The sequence below is a fragment of the Brassica napus genome, chromosome C6 (genome assembly GCF_020379485.1).
Source record: "Brassica napus cultivar Da-Ae chromosome C6, Da-Ae, whole genome shotgun sequence".
Taxonomy (NCBI): Eukaryota; Viridiplantae; Streptophyta; class Magnoliopsida; order Brassicales; family Brassicaceae; genus Brassica; species Brassica napus.
The window spans coordinates 37,768,350-37,794,606 of NC_063449.1; the positions used below are offsets into that span (position 1 = coordinate 37,768,350).

At 31.8% G+C, this 26,257-nt stretch overlaps 2 protein-coding genes across 4 annotated transcripts; one reads left to right on the forward strand and one right to left on the reverse strand.

The window, feature by feature from the left end:
* Positions 1-13,692: 13,692 nt before the first annotated feature.
* On the forward strand, positions 13,693-17,952 carry LOC106353868 (lipoxygenase 2, chloroplastic-like). Its single transcript, XM_048760143.1, has 7 exons — positions 13,693-14,043; positions 14,206-15,030; positions 15,122-15,207; positions 15,836-15,946; positions 16,132-16,433; positions 16,518-16,784; positions 17,070-17,952. The coding sequence occupies exons 1-7, from the start codon at positions 13,719-13,721 to the stop codon at positions 17,827-17,829; spliced, it is 2,676 nt and encodes an 891-aa protein (XP_048616100.1). The 5' UTR covers positions 13,693-13,718; the 3' UTR covers positions 17,830-17,952.
* Positions 17,953-21,404: 3,452 nt separating this feature from the next.
* On the reverse strand, positions 21,405-24,396 carry LOC106379259 (formin-like protein 7). Of its 3 annotated transcripts, XR_002662407.2 has the most exons (3): positions 23,852-24,395; positions 23,682-23,766; positions 21,405-23,446 (listed from the first exon to the last, which is right to left on the reverse strand). XR_002662407.2 is itself a non-coding variant. In XM_013819265.3 (2 exons), the coding sequence occupies exons 1-2, from the start codon at positions 24,207-24,209 to the stop codon at positions 23,414-23,416; spliced, it is 561 nt and encodes a 186-aa protein (XP_013674719.2). In that variant the 5' UTR covers positions 24,210-24,396; the 3' UTR covers positions 21,405-23,413. The 3 variants fall into 3 exon arrangements, 2 of the variants coding, with proteins under 2 accessions (XP_013674719.2, XP_013674720.2); XM_013819265.3 differs by having other exon boundaries at positions 23,682-24,396; XM_013819266.3 differs by having other exon boundaries at positions 21,405-23,766; positions 23,852-24,390.
* Positions 24,397-26,257: the final 1,861 nt, after the last annotated feature.

Here is a 26,257-nt window from a genome sequence, read left to right on the forward strand (position 1 = left end):
AATCAAGACAGACCTCTCCAAAGCCTTCGATAGAGTAGAGTGGCCTTTTCTTGAGCAAGCAATGAAGTCTCTCGGTTTCTCGAAAGAATGGTGTAATCTAATAATGGAATGCATCACCTCTGTGCAGTACCAGGTCCTGATCAATGGAAACCCACATGGAGACATTAGACCAACCCGAGGGATAAGACAAGGAGACCCCCTCTCCCCCTACCTCTTTGTTATATGCACGGAGATGCTGGTCCATAAACTTATCCAAGCAGAGTCGAGATGCGAGATTACTGGACTGTCAGTGGCAAGAGGAGCACCGGCAATCTCACACCTCCTCTACGCCGACAATAGTATGTTCTACTACAAACATACAGATGAAGAGCTAAACACCATTCTTGCCATTTTGAGCGAGTACAGACTAGCCTCAGGACAGCAAATCAACTACCAGAAGTCAAGTATATATTTTGGAAAAAATATATCTGCAGCGCGAAGAGAAGAAATCATGGAGAAGCTAGGAATTGATCAAGTGGGAGGAGATGGTATCTACTTAGGACTTCCTGAATCCTTCGGAGGCTCGAAAGTATCCATTCTTAGCTACTTAAAAGAAAAATTGGAGCAGAAACTTGGTAGCTGGCAAAACAGGTTCCCCTCACCAGCAGGCAAGGAAGTTCTCCTGAAGGTGGTCGCACTGGCCCTTCCCACATACACGAAGAGCTGCTTTCTCCTACCTAAGACACTCTGCAAGAAGATAGTGGCTTTGATGGCAGACTTCTGGTGGAAAAACAACAAAGACTCGAGAGGAATGCATTGGAAAACCTGGAGCCACATGAGAAAACCAAAAGAAAAAGGAGGGCTCGGCTTCAAGGATTTGGAGGATTTCAACATGGCTTTACTAGGGAAACAATTATGGAGACTGATCACACACCCAAACTCTCTCCTAGCCAGAGTATTCAAGTCCGGATACTACAAATCCTCAGACCCTCTAAATGCCTCACTAGGATCTCGCCCTTCCTACGCATGGAGAAGCATGATGGCTGCACAGAAACTGATCAAGCAAGGCGCAAAAGTGGCAATTGGAAACGGTAGAAAAACCAAACTATGGGAGGAGCAATGGTTGGGAAGAAAGCCTGCCTTCGCACCTAGAGCCACAAGTTTCATACTACCTCAATACCGACAGATAGTGATGCCTACCATGACAGTTGTTGATCTGATGAATGATCCCAGAAAAGAATGGAACATAGTGCTCATTGAAAACATCTTCCCAGAGAACATCAAAGAGCAAATTCTAGCTACAAATATCCAAGGGAGTCACGGAGAGGACACCTACTACTGGGAGTACACTAAGACCGGCCACTACACCGTCAAATCTGGGTACTGGGTGCAGCAAAGCATAAACAAACCAGACCAGAGCAACGAGACAGTGGATCAACCGAGCCTTGATGGCCTCTTTCAGCAGATATGGGAGATGAATACAAGCCCAAAAGTTCACCATTTCCTTTGGAAATGTCTCAGCGACTCACTACCTGCAGTTGCAAACATGAGGAACAGACATATAGCCAAAGATTGTAGCTGTGGAAGATGCGCTATGGAAAATGAGACGATCAATCATATACTCTTCACATGCCCATATGCTCGGTTGATTTGGGCTTTGTCTCCAATTCATGCTCCAACAAATGGAGTATTGTCAGACTCTCTCTATGCAAACCTGGCCCGTGTGATGAACCTGAAACATCAAGACCCTACTGAAAAGGTGTATGATGATCTCGTTCCTTGGCTGCTTTGGAGAATCTGGAAAAACCGAAATGAGTTCCTCTTTAAAGGAATTGACTACACAGCGCCAAGCACAGTCAGTAAAGCAAGAGAGGACATGGAAGAATGGTTGAAAAGAAAGGAGGAAGAAAAAAATTGTAGCCAATACAGCCCCTCGCAGCAGTCAACACCATCGATGGAAACCCCCACCCACTAGCTGGATAAAATGCAACTCAGATGGAGCATGGCAGAGAGATCGACATCAAAATGGAGTGGGCTGGATAAGTAGAAATGAACATGGCAAACTACTCTGGGCGGGCATGAAAAGCGTTCAGGGACTGAGATCACCTGCAGAAGCAGAAGCGGAAGGGATCAAATGGGCAATGCACTCCATGAGCAGCCTAAGATACAAGCAGGTGATCTTTGAGACAGATGCACTCTTGATTGTCAAAATGATTGCAAGAACTGAAGAAATATGGCCAAATCTCAAGCCAATCATTATGGAAATACAAAACTGTCTCACTGGAAACGCTGGCTACAGGCTCGGGTATTATCCGAGAGAGAGTAATAAAGCAGCATATAGGATAGCAAAGGAGGCTTTTTCTTTACAGAATCATGTCCTTAAGTTATATTCTATTGTGCCAGTTTGGTTAAAATCTGTGTTTGAGACAGATTTGTCTACTGTAGTTCCAAACTTTATGGGTTGAATGAAAAGTAGTAGTTGAGCCAAAAAAAAAAACTAAAAGAAGGCATTATGAATAGTGCTTTTTCGAACTGCTGTTTCAGTCCCGACCTGCTGTGTCAGTCCCACCTGCTGTGCCAGTCCCCACCTGCTGTGTCAGTCCTGCGGCGATTCATGTGTCAAACACGAAGGGGTATTTTCGGCAATCCAACACCAAAAAGATATTACAAGGCTCAATTATTTCACATCGTAGGCAATCCGCCAATTTGAACTCCCATTTGGGGTATTCACCTCATAGTCTCTTTGTCAATTCTCTCAATAAAATATAATTGACCATGGAATTAACTACCCTTAAGAAATTCAAATTGGTTTTAAAATTTAGATTGAACTATGAAATGGACTTTTCAAGGGTCCAATAATCAAATCATCATAGTAATTAAGATGTCAATCCATTTCTAAGAGTTTTGAATCAAAGAGAATTCAGGTTTTCAATTAAGCTAGATGCAATCAATAAGATGAGTGGTTTCAATCAATATAACAAGTTTCTAAAGCAACTAAACAACAACTTTCAATCAATTGGAATAAGGAGGAATCATGGGCATAGGATTTTGATTTCAGGTGACTAAGATTAAATCTAAAATGGCAAGGTTTCAATCAACACATTCCCCTTAGTCTAGATTTCAATTCTAAGCAAGTTCTCTTTCAAGATAAAAGCTCATTTACTCTCATGATGAAACATCAAATTCCTTTGGTTTGTGTCAATCAAGCAATCATTAAGGATAGATCATTCAACTTTCCTAACTCCCCTAACATCAAATCCCTTTGGTAGGGTAAGCTAAGAGCTTGATGAGTTAGCTCAGACATTTCATCGAATATCTTCCGGGCAATGAAATGTCTAGAGTTCTAAACCAGAATGGCCAACTCAAGCTTAGCATTAAGATCACTCAATCAAGCAAGGAAACACATTAATCTACTCTAAACATTCTAGATTATCACTTAATCATCCTAAATCATCCTAACCCATGAATCCAAAGATGACCACTCACTCATAATCATGGTAGACACTAAATCATTAGTTGATCCAAATCTAAACATGATTAATGGTCAAAGTAATCAAGCAAAGATAAGAAATTATGATCAAGATTAGATCTTTCACCCAAAAGTGGCTCTTGATTAGATAGAAAACAAGATAAGATCCTAAGATTAGGTCTGAGAAACATTTATAGTAGCTTAAAATCGAACCGGGTTAACCCAACAAACTTGGATTAACCCAAACACAAATGGGTAAATATCTGGTCAAATTCGGAAATGTTGACTTTCTGGACTCGCAGCGGCTAAGGCAAACCGCTCCACTAGGCCGCTGAGGCTCTCACAGCGGCTTCTTGCAGTCTTCGTCATCAGGCCGCTACAACAAGTACATATGCGGCAGGGAGTGGGGTGTTTTCCCAGTGGCTTCAGCACACTGCTGCGAAAGGCCGCTCCTACACTTAGTATCCGTTCCTCGAGCGCTTGCAGCGGCTTCTCGATGGGGTCATAAGGCCGCTGGGACGTCACAAAGCCGCTGGGACACTTGATCATCTCGTCTCATGCTCGAAAATCCCCAATCTTGCCTCCAACCCATCTCTAAATGCTCCAAAGTCACCATTTGACATCTCCATCACCTGATAAGGACATATGCAGTGCAATGCAACCTAAACATGTCTAAATGTTATCCTAAATGATCAGAATACGCAAGAATGAATGGTTAAAACAATGCAAATCACGAAGATATCAAACTAAAAAAATACTAATAATAAAATAGATCTCCGACGAAACTTTGCTACTAGTTACATAAATCTAATTTTCAAAAAGATCTGATCATGGCATCAATCCTAATCTTTGATTCGGTCTTTTAATAATCCACAACATACAAAAATCCGAAGTTGGATGTGGCATGTTCATAGCGCCAACCCTTATCTTTTGATATCTTTGTCAACCCTTATCTTTCGATATCTTTTTCAGAGGTGGATAATAAACTGAATCCAAATATCCGAATCGAACGCGGCCCGATAAAAATGAATTTGAACCTAACCGAATCCGATATAAATATTGAGTGGGAGTTATTTTATGATATTTCAGGTTATAAATTTTAACTGAACCAAATCCGAATCCAAATGGGTATCCATAAATTCAAAAATCCTGAAAAATACTCTTATTAAACCCAAACTCAATCCTGAATAAATACTTTAAGATTTCATTGGGTACTAAAATAACTATCTAAATAATAAACTCAAATACTTAGTTTAATATATTTTGGTATTTGGTGCTCTTACTTCTTTTATATAGTTGAGTTTATCGGGTTCAATGTGTTTTTACTTAGGGTTTATCGGATATGATGTGTTTGCACATAGTTTTTGAGCTTTGTTCTATAATTTTATTGTCATTATTCTTAATTTTACTTGTAAAAAATTACATTAGAACCAAAAAGAATTGTAAGGACATCTCACTTCTTATATTTTATTTTTGATATTCTATTTGATTTTCGGACTTAACTAAGTACAAAAAGTATTTTGGAACTGAAAATCCAATTAAGATCTAAAACCCAAATTTATATTGGGTTCAACCTGTTTTTTTGGAAATGTTATATCTTAAACCCAAATCTGGACCCGACTAAACCCAAACCAAATTCAAACCCGAGAAAATCTAAACCGAATTCAAAATGAACTTTTTAGATACCTAAATGGGGGCTAGATTCATAAACTCAAAAATTCAAAATCCGATTGAATTCGAACCAAAACCCGATTATAAAATATTTTTAAAAGTAATCAGCACGAGCCGGGTTTCAAAATTGATTATCTTATTTTTTTTAAATCAGTTAAAATAATATAAAATTATATTATGTTATAGTTCTTAAATAATTTTTTGAAAATGCTATTTCGGTAATTATTATTTTATAGAGAAATATCGTAGATTTGAGATTGTAATTGACAAAACTAGGATAACAAGAATTTTTGTTAATAGATAAGTATTCTTTCAGAATTTTTTGTCAATAAATTGTATTTAATAAATAAACTTTTAAAATTCTATTTTTGGAAAGTTATCATTTTTATAGAGAAATATTATAGATTTGAGATTGTGATTTAGAAATTAGGATAAAAAGAAATTTTTTTTTTTTTTTGGCCAGCAAACAAAGCAGACTCATGTAGACTCTGCGAACCACCCCGGTAGCTCTGCATCCATATGGACGACAAACGACAATTGCTTTCTTGCACTGCGTGCGAGACTGTCCGCCTTTAATATTCATCTCTAAAAAGAATTTCTTTCGATAGATGAATATTCTTTTAAGATTTTTAATCAATATGTTGTATTTTTTAAATAAATCTTTAAAATTCTATTTTTGGAAATTTATCATTTTCAAAAAATTTGTAGATTTGAGATTGTGATTGAGAAATTAGGATAACAAGAACTTTTCTTGATAGTTGAGTATTGTTTTAGAATTTTCAATCAATAAGTTGTATTTTTTAAAAAATGCATATTTTGAAAATGTATCATTTTTATAGAAATATATCGTAGATTTGAGATTGTGATTGAGTAACTAGGATAAGGAGAATTTTTGTTAATAAATGAGTATTATTTTAGAATTTTTAAATAGTCTTTTTAAATGCTATTTTTGGAAAGTTATCATTTTTATAGAAAAATATCATAGATTTGGGATTGTGATTGAAAATTAAGATAACATGAATATGTTGATAGATGAGTTTTCTTTTAAAAATTTTGGAAAATAATCATTTTATAGATAACTATTGTAGATTTGGGATCTGTGATTTAGAAATTATGATAACAAGAATTTCTTTTGATAGAAGAATATTCTTTTAAGATTTTTAATCAATATGTTGTAGATTTTAAATAATTTTTTAAAATTCTATTTTCAGAAATTTATCATTTTTATAGAAAAATATTATAGATTTAAGATTGTGTTTGAATAATTAGGATAACAACAACTTTTATAATTTTCGATCAATAAGTTGTATTTCTTAAATAATTTTTTTAAGAACGCAATTTTAGAAATGAAGAATTTTATGTTTACCACTTTCATAGTACCCCTTTTCATCTTTACCACCATTAAAGAGACATTTTCAAAAATACCTTTTTCATTAAGTGGCTAAAAACTTTTATACCCTTGTTATCTATATATATATAATAAATTATTATTTAAATAAATAAAAATAAAAAAAAATAATAATTTTTTGTATGTTTTCGAATAATACTTTTTCAAATTCTAAATTTTTATAATTTTTTTTTTTGAATTTTTTTTTCCGAATTTTTTTTATTTTTTCAAAAACATTTTTTGAAAATAAAAAATTACGTTTGAAACTATTTTTAAAATTTTTTAAATATTTTTTAAGTATTTATTTATATATTTATTAGAATCCTAAATTTCACATTCTAAAAACCCTATTACACCCCTCAACTCTAAACACTAAGTCTAGATTAGTTAACCGTATGAGTATAAGTGTCTTTTACCCTTCATTAAAAGTGAAGGTAAAAGTGATTAGCGTAAACATGAAAAGTAGTACTATGAATGTGGTATTTGTGGCAATCTCCCTTTTAAAAAAGTTATCATTTTTGTAGAAAAATATCATAGATTTCGAATTGTGATCGAGAATAAAGAATTTTTGTTGATAGAAAGGTATTCTTTTAGAATTTTAATCAATAAGTTGTATTTTTAAAATATATTTTTTTAATTCTATTTTTGGAAAGTTATCATTTTATTGAGAAATATTGTAGATTTGGGACTGTGATTCAGAAATTAGAATAACAAAAAAAATTGTTGATAGATAAGTATTCGTTTCGAATTTTTAATCTATAAGATGTATTTTTAAATATAATTTCAAAAAAGCTATTTTGGGAGATTTTATATTGTGATTTATAAATTAGGATAACAAGAAGTTTTTTTGATAGATGAGTATTCTTTCAGAATTTTAATCAATATGATGTATCTTTAAATAAATTTTTTAAAAATGCTATTTAAAAAAAAAAATTCATTTTTATAGAAAATTATCGTGGATTTTGGACTATGATTGAGAAATTATAATAACATGAATTTTTGTTAATAGATGAGTATTCTCTTAGGATTTTTTATCAATATATTGCGTTTTTAAATAATTTTGTTTTATAAATACTTTTTTTTTGAAATGTTATCATTTTTACATAGAAATATCGTAGATTTACGATCGTGATTGAGAAATTTGGATAACTAGAATTTTTGTTGATAGATGAGTATTCTCTTCGAATTTTTAATCAATAGAATGTATTTTCTAAATAAATTTTTAAAAATTATATTTTGGAAAGTTATCATTATATTGAGAAATATTGTAGATTTCAAAATGTGATTAAGAAATAAGGATAACAAAAATATTTGTTGATAGATATGTATTCATTTCAAATTTTTGATCAATAAGTTGTACTTTTTAAATAAATTTTCTATAAAATATTATTTTTGAAAATTTATCATTTTTATAGAGAACTATCGTAGATTCGGGATTGTGATTTAAAAATTAGGATAACAATAATTTTTTTTGATAGATGAGTACTGTTTCAGAATTTTAATCAATATGATGTATTTTTTAAATAATTTTTTTAGAAATACTATTTTTGAAAAGTTAAAATTTTAAAGAGGAATATTGTGTATTCTCGACTGTGATTGTGAAATTAGGATAACAAGAGTTTTTATTGATAAATGAGTATTCTCTTATAATTTTTGATCAATAGGTTGTATTTTCTAAATAAATTTTCTAAAAAAATGCTATTTTTGAAAAATTATCATTTTTATAGAGAGCTATTGTAGATTTTGAGATTGTGATTTAGAAATTAGGATAACAAGATTTTTTGTTGATATATGATATTCTTATGATTTTTGATCAATAGGTTGTTGTTTTTAAATAATTTTTTTTTTAAATGTTATTTTTGAAAAGTTATATTTTTATAGAGAACTATTGTAGATTTTGGGATTGTGATTTATAAATTAGGATAACAAGAATTTTTGTTGATATATGAGTATTATTATATGATTTTTGATCAATATAATAATACTCGGCGGTTTTAAAATGCGGATCAAAATCTAAAAATACTCGGCGGTTTTAAAATGCGGATCAAAATCTAAAATATTTTATTAAAATTTAATATTTATTTAATATTTATTTAATATGTGATTTACTATTTATCTCATTAGAAATTTTTAGGTTGTAAGATTTTTATTAAAGATAATAACATCAAATCACTTCTAATTAACAAATTCATAAACATAATTAATATATATTAGCTTTCAATCGATTTCAAAATTTAGTTATAAATGTGTGTATATATATATATTTATTTTTACTTTAACAAGACATTATAGAAAATATAATATTTTTTTTATAATTAACTAAATTTTAGTTTACTATTTAAAAAATAATAAAAAATTAACAATATAATTAAAATATTTAAATAAATAATATATAATTAACTTACTTAATACAATAATTATTTTATAGGTTATAAATTTTTATTTTATAATGTGTATATATATTTCAATTTAATAACATATATATATATATATATATATAATATTAAAAAATATTAAATTAATTGAAATTTAATTTAATAATGCACATAGAGAACATATGTTTATGTTTTCAAATAAACTTAATTTTAAATAGTAAATATTGGAAATAAAATATTTAAATAAGTTTTTTTTTTTTTTGATGAAACTTCAAATTTATTAATTACTTATAAAAGTAGGCATTTACAAAGGAATAAAATCTATGTAATATATATAAGTGGTTCCTATATGAAACGCTTAACCTATGTGTGACAATGACGACAAAAAAAAAACCTATGTGTGACAAAGAAAGGAATAGGAAAGTAGCCAAAATCAAATATAATGTTGAAACCATCTCTGTAGTAGCCCTGCATGCTGATGTCTTAGCTTGTACTTTAGTGACACTATTCTATTCCTTAATTCCTTATCAACTATCCAAGTGAGTTGTTCATTTCATGTGGTGGCGATGAACATTGCGTTCCCTCCATATGCGATAGATAGTAGTCTGGAATACCATTTTGACTGAGGTGCGATCGCAGCAGCAGCGATAACGTCAGTTGCTAATGTGGGCTTTGTGCTCGTTCCCAATACTCTCATAACTAGCCTTTTCCAAACAATGTAAAAATAGGGACAAAAGACGAAAGGATGATCTCTTGTCTCGTTCCTATGTTCTTCTCACCACATAGAGTTGTCACAACTCTACTTATTCTAGACTCTTATTCTAATGTGAGGTTCCTCTAATCGTGCTCTAACTCCTTATGTAAATCACGATAGTAGTTCACTCAACTTTGTTTCACATTGGTCTGATTTGCACTAGTTTAAATTTAGTTTATCAAATAAACTTTTAAAAGTGAAAATATCAAAATTAGAGCACAATATATATTTAACTGAAAATAAATATTAAAATTTTGAAAACTATATTATTTGTATAATTATATAGGATCAGAATGCCATTGTTTTCGTGATTTTTTCATCACACATATAAGATATTAAATATTTAAGATTATAAAATAAAATAACTAAATTAGTGTTAATTAAAATTTAATTTATCAAATAAATATTTAAAAACGAAATATCAAAATTATATTTTTTGTGAACACGATCAAAATTATATTTAACTTTAGAAAAATAAATAACAAAATTGATTAAAATTATATCATTTGTATGATTATATGATGGGTTGGGTTACTGTTGTTAAATATATAAATTATATACATTATTTAAAAATCATAGTTAAACAGGTTCATCTCAAAAAGTTCCATTTTCCTAAATTTGAAAATGCACAAGACACATTGATTAAAACATTATAGTCGCAGATGGACCCGTAAGTTTTATTTCCTGTCTTCTTTAGATATGACATAAACTTGTGGCCATTACCGGCAGTGCGTCTTCATAAATGAGACTGTAATGGCCCGTGCCTCAATTATAGAAAAAGAAACATCCGCTTAGGGCAGCAAATTTTTTTTTAAAAATCATGGGCATCATTTTACCTAAGATCAGGGCATAATAAAAGCATGAGTTTACTTTATACTATTAAAGCGAAGTGGTAGCTAAGATAAAGAAAAACATGGATTTATGATAAAACATGGGTTTCTTAAGTTACAATATATAGATAATTGTTAATTACTAATGAATTCAAGTAATTGAAGTGGTTAAAGGTAATAGTTTTGGATGTATTTTCTAAAATATTTATAAGCTAATTTGATAAATTCTTACTTTTGTTTGAATATGATATAAGAAACATTAAATGACTTTACTATTATATCTAAAAGAACTAATTATTAAAAAATTTGATAAAATTTTAATTAATAATTTTGTAAAATAATGCTTTGTTTGTTAATTTAATTTTACATGTTTATATTCTATAGTAATTTATACTATTGTTATTTTGAACATTATATATTACTTTTTTACTGCATGATTTTTTGTGATTTAAATTTGTAATCGCTTCGGGCAGCGGTAAACGTTCGCACGGCTGCCATTCATCAATTTTTAGTTATAAGTTTGGTAACAACAACAAAAACGTGCAGGGACGGGAAGCACTTCTGAAGAAAACAACAAAATAGTAACAAACACTCTAATAATTCAACTAAGAAATACTGTAGTAAATTTATGAAGCAACGACAAAAACGTGCAGTGGAGCACTTCTCTAGAAACCAACAAAATACGAACACTCTAATCCTAACGACAAAAACGTGCAGTGGAGCACTTCTCTAGAAACCAACAAAATACGAACACTCTAATCCTCTGTACATTGTTTAGAAAATGATCCGTTCTCGTCACATTAATTTTTTAAAAATATAACATAACATACTAGTAATAATGATATAGCTTGAAGTTAATTGTGAAATAGACATTAATATTTAAATATTTAATATTGATTTATATTTTTGATAATTTTTTTATAATATTGTAATAACTCTTAGATCATCATTAATATAACACTAAATAATATAATAATAGAAATATAAATAAAATATTATTTTCAAAATACTATTCAATTCTATTTTTGCAATTATATAATTTATTACTAAAAAAATTCTTCAAAGTTTTATACAGCTTGTTTAAAAAATTGTAATTTTCTAATCCTACTATTTTTAGTTTCTTTTTAATATCTACAAATTTTTAAAATTTTGATTTAATATATTTTAATTTTTTTAAAATTATGATTTAATATATTTTAATCAAAATAGATAAAACAAAATTCAAGATTAGAATTTTAAATATATACACATATATTATTAAATATAGTTTGAAATAAAATTTATTTATTTTATCTTAATTTTTACATATAATTTAAAAATTAAAATTAAATATTATAAGCAAATAATAAAATGTAAAAATTAACAAAATATGAAATATGTAACATTCCACATTGTGGTATATGGAAATGATTAAAAGAATTGATTTGTCTACCTATGTTACCAATGTGCACTTACCTTTTCGGGCACATATCAATTTAAAACTCTAAGCATGTTTAGGCTGAAGTAGTAAAGTGATAGGTGATCTAGCGAGAAGTGATTCGCGATATCATGCGAGTAAGGTCAAAGCACGGGAAAATGTCATTTGGTTATTCTAGAGTTAGTAAACATGACTTTTGAACGTACGAAAAATGAATTCATCCCCATTCTTATGGAATGGGTTCCACGGGCTGAGTGAACGGGCGTGAAAGATCCATTAACATTGAGCGGCCAGGCCACTACAAGTGATATCAAAACTGGTTATCCATCTCGGTTCTGACCCAGGAGACGTCTTGGGACCTGTCGTGGGTGCAATGGGAACGTTACGTTCTTTGAGAGAGGGTGAGTTGTCACATCCCGCAAAAGGAAAATTTAAACTAATAAGAGAAATACCTTAAGATAGAACTAATTTTTTTTATGAAAGATATAACACATAATGATCAAAATGGCCAAAATATTTTCCTTAAATAAATAAAAAGCACTCATATCTATATGGATAAATAATATAGACTTAGGGTTTAGATTTGAGGAGTGATGTTTAGAATTTTTTTAAAAAATTATTTAAATAGTTTCAACATGAATTTCTGGATTTCAATAGAAAGTTTCGCAATTTTTTCTAAAAATAAAAAAAGTTTTAATTGAAAAGTTTTTTTTTGAAAATAAAAGATTTATTTATTTATTTATATTTATATATATGTAGAGTAAGGCTATAAGATACTTTTACCTCTTTAATGAAAAATCTTTTGGTTATTTTTGTCATTGTGTGTGTGTGTGTTTTGTGTGTGTGTGTGTGTGTGTGTGTTTTTTCTCTCATTGTGTGCCCTTTTGGCCAAAAAACCTTATTATTATCTTTTGGGAGATTTTCCTATACATTAATTATATGATATCATCAAAAAATATTTTGTGTTATATTAACTTAATACCAAATACATAATTTTAAAAATATGTCATCAAAAATTAAAATTATGGTTGGCACTCGATGCGAACCACATATTACTAAACTGATAGAACAAAACTTTTAATTTGGTGGTTTACAATTCTAAGAGTATGAATCAAAATAAATTCAATTAACAAGTTAATTTGATGTAAATATATTTTGTAACAAAATAAATTTCGGTACAGTTTGGAAAAAAAAATGCAATATGAATTGCTATACTTAAATCATATATCTAATTTAAATAACAGCATATTGATATTTAACACAATATTTTTATTAAGTTTGATACATATAAATTACAAGACGATTTAAGACATAAATAAAAAGGTAAAACATTTAGAAATTATTTTAATCTAATTATGTTGTAAATATTTAAAGACACTAAACATGTGTGACCATGCGGATATGATGTCATATTTTAGATTTTAGTTGAATACCCAAAAAGATAGTTCATCTATGGATTGCAGATTGTCTGAGTCTTTCTATATTCTCAAGTAAATAAAAAGAGTAAATATTTGAAGGTGAATCACAATTTTTTTCTTTGAATTTTGATATGACTTATTTGTTGCAAGTTAGATTAGAAAATATTGATAAAGAAAATACATAATATTATTTTATCATCAGAAATATAATAACTGGTATCTAGTTCTTATGTAAGTTAATTAAAAGCACATCCATTTATATAGTCAGTAATCACATAATCAATAAAGTAACATGCAAACTCGTAGACTCAGTAAGTAGAGAACTTTTTTCCTACTTTTAGAAATGAGAAAAAGTTATTTTCTATACTTGTATAAATACATGTAGCGGGAATGCACAAGAGAGTAAGCAAAATAGAAGATGTTTTGTAAAGAGGCGTCGTCAGGTCTCCAGACCTTAAACATAGCAAAGAGTCTCAGCTCTGAATTCACTAAACCATCAGCACTCATCAACCCCCTCTCGGTAGGACATCGGTACAAGCTGTGTCCTCGTCCAAACCTGAGAGGACGATGTACGGTCACAGCCTCAAAGTTTGATTTTGATTGGATAACGAAAGAAAGAGTTAAGAAAATCAAAGTAAAGGGAATTATAACAGCCAAACAAGGCTTGTTACCTTCCGTTGGCTTCACCGATTTGCTCGGAATATCACTGCTCGTCGAGCTTATTAGCGCCGAGACTGACCCCCGTAAGTACAATTATCAGGCAAACATATTATTATTATTATTTTTACATAATAAGCTATCACATTTTGAGTATATAAATTTATAATGTGAAGTAAAAAAGTAGGCAAATGCATCAGTAGTGAATACTGGTAATGATACTTAACCAAGTCATTAACACATGTCAGGGACGCTTATGGAGAAGGATCCGGTGAAGGATCACGCACGACGTTTAGTGATTGATGCACATGGTGAGGATCAGTACGAGTGTGTGTTTGACATGCCCGAAGACTTTGGAGCGGTGGGTGCCATCAGAGTTTTAAACGAGGCCCATAGAGAGATATTCCTCAAGGAAATGAAGCTTGAGCTACCTGACGGCCCCGTTACCTTTACATGTAACTCGTGGCTGGCCTCCAAGTCCGATGACCCAACCAAGCGGACGTTCTTCTCCAACAAGTCCTACTTGCCTCTCCAAACTCCTGAGCCTCTTAAACAGCTGCGAAAAGAGGAGCTGGAGACCTTGCAAGGCAAGAACCGTAAGCATTCTGGTGAATTCGAAAAGTTCGAGCGGGTTTACGATTATGACGTGTACAACGATGTGGGTGATCCTGACAAAGATCCAGAACTTGCCCGTCCAGTTATTGGAGGCCTCTCTCACCCATACCCAAGGCGGTGCAAGACTGGTCGCAAACCAAGCCGCAAATACCCCTCCATTGAGACACGCAAAGGGGAATTCTATGTCCCCAGAGACGAGGAGTTCACAACAATCAAGGGCGCTGCATTCACGGGCAAGGCTGTCTTGGCGGCTCTTCCTGCTGTGTTCCCGCAGATTGAAGCTGCTCTGGTGGATCCCAACATGCCCTTCCCACACTTCAAGTCCATAGAAGATCTCTTTGAAGAAGGCATCGAGCTTCCCAAGGATGCTGGTCTTTTTCCTGTGATCCCCAGACTTGTCAAAGCTGCTGCTGAAGCTGATGATATTCTCCAGTTTGAATCCCCTAGTCTCCTTGACAGTACCAACCTCCCTTTCTCTCTCTCTTTTTTTTTTTTTAAATCCATTGTATATTTATATCTCACTTTATTGTATCATTCACGTTGATTCAGAGGATAGATTTTCATGGATCCGAGACGACGAGTTTGCTCGCCAGACACTTGCAGGACTTAATCCCTATTGCATTCAGCTAGTTCAAGTAAGCTTATAGCTTACTCCAACGGTGAAACCCGTTTGGAGTTTTTAGTGGTAAAATTATTATATTTTAATAATAGTTTAGTTTTCAATTTAATTTTTCTTTTTCTTTTTTTGTTTTGATCAATGAAAAAACGACAGCTGTGTATTCTTTCTTTTCAAAATATTTTTTTTTTGTCACAGTCAAAATATCTTAAAAGCCATGGTTTTAGATACTTGTAACTTTCTCCTTATTAGAGCATCATTATCGCTCTAGAACGTATTTTAAGGGGCCCACAGTTTACATAAAAACCGTGTTTTATATGTGCAAAATAAGAAATGTTTGTTGTGGACTGTTTGCACTGTTTGCGGATCCCACCGACATGTGGCAGTTCGTGATTGGTGCGTTTTTAATTAAATTTTTCTTTCAGACAAAAAGTAAAAAAAAAAAAAATTTTTAAGAAACTTTAATTGGGTTTGTGGGATAAAAATGGCCTTATATACTACGCTTTAATTAGTAGTTTTTCTTTTGATTGTCCCCAATGAAGCAAGATCCATACGTTACATGGTTTGCTGGAAAAAATAATAATCATATTTCTTAAAGGAAAAAAAGCGAACTAGTTAAGATCAGATCACATTAACTGTTGTTATAGGAGTGGCCGTTAAAAAGCAAACTAGACCCTGCGGTTTATGGTGATCCCAACTCACTCATTACTAGTGAGATTGTGGAAAGAGAAATCAAAGCAGTCATGTCATTTGATGAGGTAAAATTAATTAATATTTACAGGTTTTAAGAAATTAATTAAGATATATTTAAACTTAATTAAGATATATATATATATATATTTATATATATATATATATATATATAAATATCCATCCCACCCATATGTTGGAGTATATATTTCCATAATGAATAAATTAAATATCAATGGATGTGTGCATGCAGGCTCTGGAGAACAAGAGATTGTTCATGTTGGACTATCATGATTTGCTTCTGCCGTATGTGAACAAAGTGCGAGAGTTGGATGATAGCACCTTATATGCTTCTCGAGCGCTATTCTTCCTCAGCGATGATAGCACATTGAGACCTGTTGCCATTGAGTTGACTCGTCCCCAAGATGTAAACAAGCCCCAATGGAGGCAGGTATTCACGCCAGGCTATGATGCTACCTCCTGCTGGCTATGGAGTCTTGCTAAGACTCACGCTATTTCTCATGACGCTGGTTATCACCAGCTTATTTCCCACTGGTATTGGACAAATTAGATCCTACAAATGGTTATTTTGTTGACAACAGTATTTAGGTTTAACTGTATAGACATTAAATCTTACAGGCTGAGGACTCATTGCTGTATGGAGCCATATATCATAGCGGCAAACAGACAACTAAGTGCCATGCATCCTATTTATAGGCTTTTGCATCCCCATTTCCGCTACACGATGGAGATCAACGCTCGTGCACGCCAAAGTCTCGTCAACGCAGGTGGAATCATTGAGTCGTGTTTCTGGCCCGGAAAATATTCATTAGAGCTAAGTTCAGATGTGTATGATAAACTATGGAGGTTTGACAGGGAAGGCTTACCTGCAGACCTCGTCAGCAGGTACGTAATTACTAAGATTATACTTATTTCTTTGTAAGTATTAATTTAAGTGTTATAAAAATCGGCTTAGACGCTTTACTCAAATCAGATCTAAATTAATCAATTCTTCTGTACCTATTTTTTAAATTAAATAAGATTGATTTAAGCGTTCAAAATAGGTTTAGGCACCTGCCTAATAATAACCTAATATAAAACGCCTAACGTGCATCTAACGAGTTCTTGGACACTGATTTATAATAATTATGCTAACAAATATTTTACATAAAAATTTTTGTGATATCAAAGGGGCCTGGCTGTGGAAGACGAGACAGCGGAACATGGGGTACGCCTGACGGTACCAGATTACCCATTTGCGAATGACGGTCTAATGCTGTGGGATGCACTTAAGGAATGGGTAACAGACTATGTGAATCACTATTATCCAGATGCGGAACAGGTTATGTTGGATGAGGAACTCCAAGGATGGTGGAGTGAAGTGAGGAACATAGGGCATGGAGACAAGAAAAATGAACCATGGTGGCCTGTCCTCAAAACACAAGAAGACTTGATTGAAGTGGTGACCACGATTGCATGGGTGGCTTCAGGTCACCATGCAGCTGTAAACTTTGGACAGTACGGGTATGGTGGATACTTTCCCAACCGACCAACCACAGCAAGAACCAAAATGCCAGTGGAAGAGCCGACAGAGGAAGTGCTAAAAGAGTTCTATGAGGAGCCAGAGAAGACCATGCTTAAGACATTCCCGTCGAAGAAGCAGGCGACCAAAGTGATGTTGACTTTGGATCTTCTATCTGCACATTCACCAGATGAAGAGTACCTAGGAGAAAACCCAGAAGCATCTTGGGCCCACGAACCTATCATCTATGCTGCATATGAACGATTCAAAGGCAAGCTCCAATACCTAGAAGGAGTGATAGATGAGAGGAACGTGAATGTTTCTCTAAAGAATCGAACTGGAGCAGGTGTTGTTAAGTACGAGCTTTTAAAGCCCATCTCTGAACCAGGCGTTACTGGGATGGGTGTTCCCTACAGTGTGTCTATTTGATCTAACGCATTTTGATCAAATGCATTGGAAGTTATCATCTATGTTTCTTCCAAATTATCATCTATGTTTCTTGCTTTCTTAATAAATAATGAATCTCAACCTGCTCAAGGGTACCTTGTTTTATGTTTCTTGGACCAAATATTGTTGGACCTAGGGAAACGAGTACACCAAGTTGGCCTGACCTATTGAAGATTGTATTCAAGTCTAGTAAAGTAAGGCCTATTAAAACAACCTGAAAACTTTTAGAAAATTGTTGAAAATTCTAAAAAAAAAGGGAATCAATTTTCAAACAAACATAAAGAAATACTGAAACTTTATTAATGAAACTATGTGTTTTGCACGCACATGGATACATAATTCTTTTATAGATAATTAATAATAAATGACTACAAGTTTAAAGATCAAAAATTTTAAATAAAACATTAAATTTAGAATATTTTGTCAATCTTTCAATTTAAAAATAATAAATCTACTATTTTGTGAATCTTTCAATTTTTTTAATTTTTAATTTTATTAATTTACAAACATTAGTTTTGGATAACAACATTGATATTTTATTTTAAAATATGTTATTATCTTTAACCAGTTATTATTATATTATATTATACACAATGATCTAATTAAATAGACATATATATATATATATATATATATAACTGTTAATATAAAGTGATGTTATTAAACCAAATTCTTGGAATTATTAAAACCTACAAAATTTCAAAATAAATCAAAAGTACAAGAATGTTAAACCGAACCCAAATTTACATATTATATTAATCAAATATTATATTAATAAAAGTAAATAAAAATATTGATATATGTATAATTATATAATAAAATACCTCTCATAATAACTAAATAAACATTCAAACATACCAACCATGTTGTCAAACAAAACATTAATAAGCAATGTATAAAAGAAGAACATTTCCTATTTATTGTTATTTTCATTTCTAAATAGTATAATAGAGAAAAATAAGCTACAGTCAATCTATATTTTTTACTTTAAAATAGATATTTCTATTTTCTTATAAAATAGTATTTATTTATTATAAAATCATAATTGTTATTTTCAAATGGTCTTTTAACTTTAAAACTTTAATAGTTATAACTAAGACATACCATTTTGGAAAATACAGTTTTGATAATATAAAATCACATTTTCTTTACTTTATAGTCTTTTAAAGAAATTTTAATCTAAATAAATTATAATTCTCTAAAACTCTTGAAAAAATTAAAAGCAAATAGATTTAATTTAAAACAAATATAAATAAAAGATACTTTTTGTAAATAAAAATAATATTTTTAAAATATTCTCTTTTAGAAGCAGATATTTTGAAAATATTTTTAAAATAATTTCATGCGCAATAAAAAATATTTATAAAAACAAAAACAAATAATATTAATTTTTTAAACTTAGATAACAAATAAATGTTATTCTTGCAACTGAATAATAAGAATAAAAATGAAAATACCAAAAAACATTATTTTAACAAACAAATATGAATCAAATTTATTATTATTGGTTACATACCTATTTTAATATTAAAATAAATTTAATATTGTTTAAAAATATTCCATGATATATTACCTTTACAAACAAATATTAATCATTTTTTTATTTTTCATAAAATATTTTTATTATTTTAGTATATTGATAAATAAAATTATTATATGTGTATATATACCACCTAATTATAAAATTAACAAATAAAAATAAAAGATGTAGATAAACACAAAATAAATATATGGAATTATCTTTCTTTTTTTCGAATATGTATTCCATTTATTTTTGAGATAATATTTATAATATTAATTTGTAATCAATTAAATAATAAATTATATAATTATTTTTTATAAATTTATTCAGTCTAACTAAAATCAATACTATTAAAAGGGAATGAGTCTTAAAAAATCTACCTATGAAAGTTGTTTGGACCCTTCCATTTAACTCATTATTTTTTGGTCTTACCTTAAACTTAGATTAACAATATGTTACCATATATTTCTCTAACAATAATTGATTCAATTCCTTTATTTATTCAAATATCACTCCTAAATCCTAATCATTACCATTTTGATTTTTAATAGTAAAGCATTGAAACTAATATTTTATATCATCACTTTTATCATATAATATATGATTTAAAGCAAGAGAAGTTACACGACATATATGTGTACATTCTAACTTCCTCTTTCCTTTATAATAAAGTAATCATATCATATATAAATTTTTCCACTAAAATATCATATCATATACTAAACTTTCAACCGTCTATAGTTTGATAGATATTTTCATATTTAAAAATGAGTTTTCTGAATATTCCTTCACAAAAATGTAGAAATTCATTGGTTCTGTTAAAGCTAAACCGACTTCACGATATTAGTATTGATTATTCACGATTTTGAAAATTATTGGTTTAGATATTATACTTTAATATACTTTTCGTTTAAAAACGAATCAATACTATTAAAAAGGAAGAAGTCTTAAAAAATTTAATATAAAAAAGTTGTTGGAGTCATGTATAACTATTTATTATTTTTTTGGTAATACCATTAATCATTCTAACCATACAATATTTTAAATATTTTTAACAGATCCTAATATTATTCCTTATGATATCTTTTCTCAGAAAAATATTTCATCAACCATGTTTTTGTACAATAACGTTAAAAATCTATATCAAAAGGTTGTTGGACCTGATATGGACGTAATGGGTCCACATCTGTTCGGGTATTTAGGATCCTAAAAAAGTTCGAAATATCTAAAAAATCTGAACAATATCCAAAACACGAAAAGTACTTGAAACTCCAAACAAATACCCAAAAAATTCAAATACATAAAAATTCAAAATCTTATTCAAAATCTGACACTGAAGAAAAATACCCAAAATTTTATCCAAATACCCAATTTTTTTTTTTAATTTGAAAATTTACCTGAAATCAAAAACTATAATCGTAAACCAAAAACTTAATAAAAATATCCATAGTACCGGAAACATATTCGAAATATCCAAATATACCTAATAAATACAAGATATTTATGATCAGATCTAGGGTAGGACCCGGACTCAAACAAATACCTGCGGGTCCGAAAAAAAACACAATAGGTTATCTTCTCTGGATCTGAACTAAACCTATATTTTCGGGTCGGTTCGGTTTGTGTTTTTGATCCGGATATAATTTTCATGCCTAAATGAAACTTACGTAAAAGTGTAGATATAAAATCTCAAATAAACTAATTCATAGATTATATAACTGTTAAAAATTATATTTTTCGATATAATAAGACTTTGTATTATAATATAATCCAAAAACCTCGCGCTTGGAAAGTGCATGTCAAAATCTAGTTGATAATTAAAACTAATGACTGAACCCTAAAATCATGGATTACATGACAAATAAGCAAATTACTTCTCCAATAATAGTAAATTTATAAATTCGGTATTAAACATTATAAATTTGGTAGGTTATAAACTCTCGAACATTATTTAAAATACGTTATCCGAGAGTCTTATATATTACCTTCGCGGTTTCAAACTAGACAACTAATATTTACGTACATGATAAAAGGAGACAAGTATAAAAGTGTCCACTAATTAAGAACACTTAGTGACATCCACATACAAACCGGGCCTCGTGGTCTGGTGGTAAAGGAACTTCGGTTGAGGTGCCCGCCATCACGACTTCGAGCCCCGGCTACAGCGGATTTAACATCCCTTCCGTTGGGGCGCTGGACCCCCTACGGGGGATAGTTGGGAATGCGGCTGCCCAGATACCAGAGTTATCAAAAAAAAAAAAAAAAAAAAAAAAAAAACATCCACATACAACCAAACATTACAAACAATCTCGCTAACCCATAAATTCATACTACAATGAAACCTCTATAAATTAATAATGTTAGTAATACACCAAAACTATAATTTTTTTATTAATTTATAGAGATATTAATTTATCGATACACTAATTGAACCAAAAACTCGATTTGAGACTATAAAATTATATTATTTTATAGAGATTTTTAGTGTATATTAATTTATAGAGTATTAATTTAAATAGGTTATACTATAGTATTCAATCGATTCATTTTTATTTTCATACTTAGTTATTTTTATTGGTATGGTCATTTCATTTTATTTAGTCGTTTCTACACATTTGTAATTGCCCTTCTGAAATTCCACTACTATTTTAAAATATTATAGTACTTTTTTTTAACTATTATCAGATTGATGATAAAATTATTTAAAAGGTGGAGTGGAATCTAGTGTTTGTAAACATGTAACTTTATTTGAAAGTAGATTCGTGTTAAATAATGCTATTTCCCATAATTATATGTAATAAATTTCAAACATTTTATTAACTGGTAATGATATATTTTAAATAACATTTAATTATTAAATAATTATATCCAAAGAGAATAATATATGATTTGTATACAGTACTCACTATAAAGTTCAAAGTTGATGTTATTGATTTTTTTGTTGTTTTTAAAAGACTGATGTTTAAAACTTTAATTATTATATCTTGTTTTAAAATGTAAAAATATGAATGGTATAATGTTTATTAAGAAAAAAGAAATAATAACTTAAGTTAAACATATATTATTTCTTAATATGCTAAACATACTTCATATTTGGAGAGAGTATGTGCCAATGATAATACTGCATCTACAAAATCTATCAAATATAACGGTATCGTTCCATATTAGTTTATGTCTCTTCAACAATCACAGATTCACTTGAACATATGTCTCCCCTTTATAAAAAGAAAACTTTACAAAGTTAAATGAACTTTATAAATCCCTGGTACGAGAATAGTCTATATATAAATAATTAAATGAACTTTACAAAGGGCTAAACGCCTAAACCAAAACCATCATCGTCTAGAAATGTCAAAATCAGTTATAGTTCATGGGCCGCCTTAGTTCAGCTTAACTTTTTATGAGCACGAACTCCACTTCTAAGTTCATTTAATAAATAATTTTAATAAGTAAGTTTAAATCAGATCACGAATTATATAAATGATATTTAATGAAAATAAACCAATTCATGGGATTGGTCATTTTTATACTTAAAATTATATATACACATATTTGATAACTTCTTTTTAAACTCGAAAGAGATTGTAAAAGGACGAGGCGATTTGTAGAGAAGAAAGTCTCAAACTTTTTTTTTTTTTGATCAAACCAACTTGTATTGAATTTAGAAGAGTTTACGCTCCATGAAAGGAGAGTACAACAAAGCTACAAGGAGCCCAATGGAATACGAAACAAATAAACCTAAGATAGAATGAAAATACAAATCACAACAAGTAAACATTAGAAATCGCATCACAACGGTTTTATGAGTTTCTTGAACGATTGCATCTCGGGTAACTCTGAGAGTCACAACCACTGCACTAAAGGCAGGGAAGAGCGTTAGCCGGGAGGAGAATCCTTGCAATACCAGCCACACATGTTCATCCAATTCACTCCATACATGAAGAAATATTGGGAAAAGAGACTGCTCCAAACAGGAGCCAAGCGGACAATCAATACCCGCCATAACCATATTCACCAAGCAACAAATCACAATGATTGTCTCTTTCAACTGCCACCAAGAAGAGAAACACACAGACACTGCACCACAAACCAGGTTGAATACAATAATAGGACTGCATACTGCATTAGAGAGTTGCATCAACGCAACATAAAAACCACTAAGAGGCACAAAGATATAACCAAAGGACACTGAGTCCATCAGTACACTACCAAATAAAGCCAGAACCCACAAATCCAAAGTCACCCACACATCTAGCATTGCATCCTTTCCAAAAGAATAGGAGTAAACAGAGAGTAAGGAGCTAAGGTGGACCTGGACGTCTATAAGCGGATTGATAAAATGAAAGTTGGAATAAGAGCCGGGAGAAGACCCATTCCCGAACTGACAAAAATACAACCTGTATACCACAGGAAAAGAACGCCAGTTGACAAAGATGGTGTCACCAATGAAGACAAGAACAACACCATCATCACTGAGCTTACTTGAAACCCTTGAAAAATTAAACATCAGATCTATGACTTGAGTAGCTTGTGGAGAAGGGCTGGAGGAAGTGAAAAGAACGAGGCTGACGGAGACGTCTGGTGGGTCTGGAGGTTCTGGTGGCTTGACGGGAGGAGTTTCAATCGGAAGATGCTTGTTCCGCGCCGGATCTGAAGGAGGCCTGGGCTGTGAAAGAGGAGGAAGGCCTGTCACCATCATCTTCAAGGAGGAAGAGCAGTGCTGCATCAGGAACGACGGGGGCGGCGGATCTGGAGGGGGGCGGAGCCACGACGGAGGAATAGTCACCATCATGTCCATGGAGAGGAACATGGCTGTTTCAGAGAGAAGAGGAAAGAGCATCGTGGTTGGAGCAAGGAAGATCCATCGAAACGGCGCCTTGGGATGCGGGCTCGAGAGAGTTTCTCTCTAGGGCGAACTTTGGATGCACCGTGTGTTGTCTTAGAAAGTCTCAAACTTTATTAATCAAAAACCCCGTTCTAAGAGAACACATACGTTCCCTTCATATAACCCTAATAGATAATTCCTATTGTAAACTTGATTAGGAAAACTAACTTTAAAGATTATCACTAATAAAAGGAAACACAAAAAATAAAAGGAAAGCCTCAAAACACAAACGTAATTCCTAGTAGCCTTTGGGCTTTGGATATGCTACATCATGTCCAGACTCCAGTTAATGAATCCTTGAGTCCGGGTGTGCTACATCATGTCTCCCGGGGTAAAAAAAGCTTCTTCCTCGAAGCTGGAACGTTGATAACGCAAGCATGCTGATGTGAAAGTTATAGAATGTATTTATAGATCATGTTGGAACATGCAGTGAGACATGATACCTCATTGTCTGCATAAAATCAATCACCAATGCACGGAAAATGCTTCGCTCATGTTGAACGGAGGGAAAGTGTACACAAACTTCAACACTTGATTCCATAACATCCTTTTCGTCATTGACCAAAGGAACGCGAAGCACCTCCGACAATAACGACCTGCGGGGTCCTGGCTCTATCTTCGGGTTAATCTGTTTAATGAATTTTTCATTGCGAAAAAAAAAAAAAAAAAAAAAAACATCCTTTTCGTCATCAGTAGAAGGCACATAGGTGAATGCACGATCAATGTGTACTAGCGCCAAAGTATTACACCATGGCCACACAAAAGGCAAATTTCTTTCAGCGATAACAACGAGCACAGGTTAATTACCATGACGAGTCAATAGACACTGAACTTTGAGAGACCAAATATATGCTATTGTTGACTTGCACCAGCTGAACTACACTCATCTTTACGGCAAGGTCTCGTATGAACCCCTCACAACCCTTGAGAAATCTACCTGGACCCTAAAATGGTGTCCCTTTTTGTCCACCGAAACGTCATGGTAGCAACCAGCATGTAATGATGTGGTCGAAAAGCATACCATGTGCATCACTGTAGATGTTGGAGAAAAAAGGTTGTGAATCCACAGAGAACATGAGAACAAAGACTCACCCTTATCAAGCACGACAAAGATCAAGAGATAACCCACTGAAGACACAAAGCGTGGTGAAAAAGTAATAGCACTAGCACTGCGTACTTTCTCAAGCAACAAATTGAAAAGGGCCACTAACGGATTACCATAAGAGACACATCAGAATAAGGACACTCCCATGCATCACCGAACATAGAGTTTTTCATGTACCTTGATAGATGGACTCAAGTGACAAGATGGACTTTGATCACCACGTCCAAGATGAAGTCAACATTCCTCAAACTTGTCATCTCCTGGAGAAAACAATAAAGAAGACGACTCGGGTCGGGTGGCCTAAGGACAGCATCTCCATGCACAAAGCGAAATACATGGTGTAAAGCCAAACAAATCACCAGCTTGCTTGACTCGCAAGCAACGTCAGTACACCATATAGTTATCGTGGATGTGCAATAACCCAACTATGTACTATGAACTACTCCAAGTTTCACTTTGACATTTTTCATCGAAATATCATCAATACGGGTGACAACACTTCTTCTGAGAAATTCACACTTGATGCCAAGCTTGTACTTCTCTATGTTCAAAGAATACTTTGGGTGCATGAAAAGATCAATGACTTGATGGTGGTGTAACATTGGGACTGTCGACAAGACCCCAAAACAGTATACGTCACCGGAAACATCGAGTACCATCTGCACACCAAGCCGAGAAAAAAATAGAGCATGTCTTGCTCTGGAACTAAGTCGCTCATGAATCCTCTCCGTCACAGCCAGTGTTTTCATATTTTCACGTTGAACGTTGTGAAAATCATTTTTCATAGTGTACTCAGTCTCTCTACGATATGCATCATCAATTAATGGTGGTGGTAAAAATCCAATGCCAAGCTTCCCACATGTCTGCTGGATGAAGAAGGCTCGCCCAATGATAACTT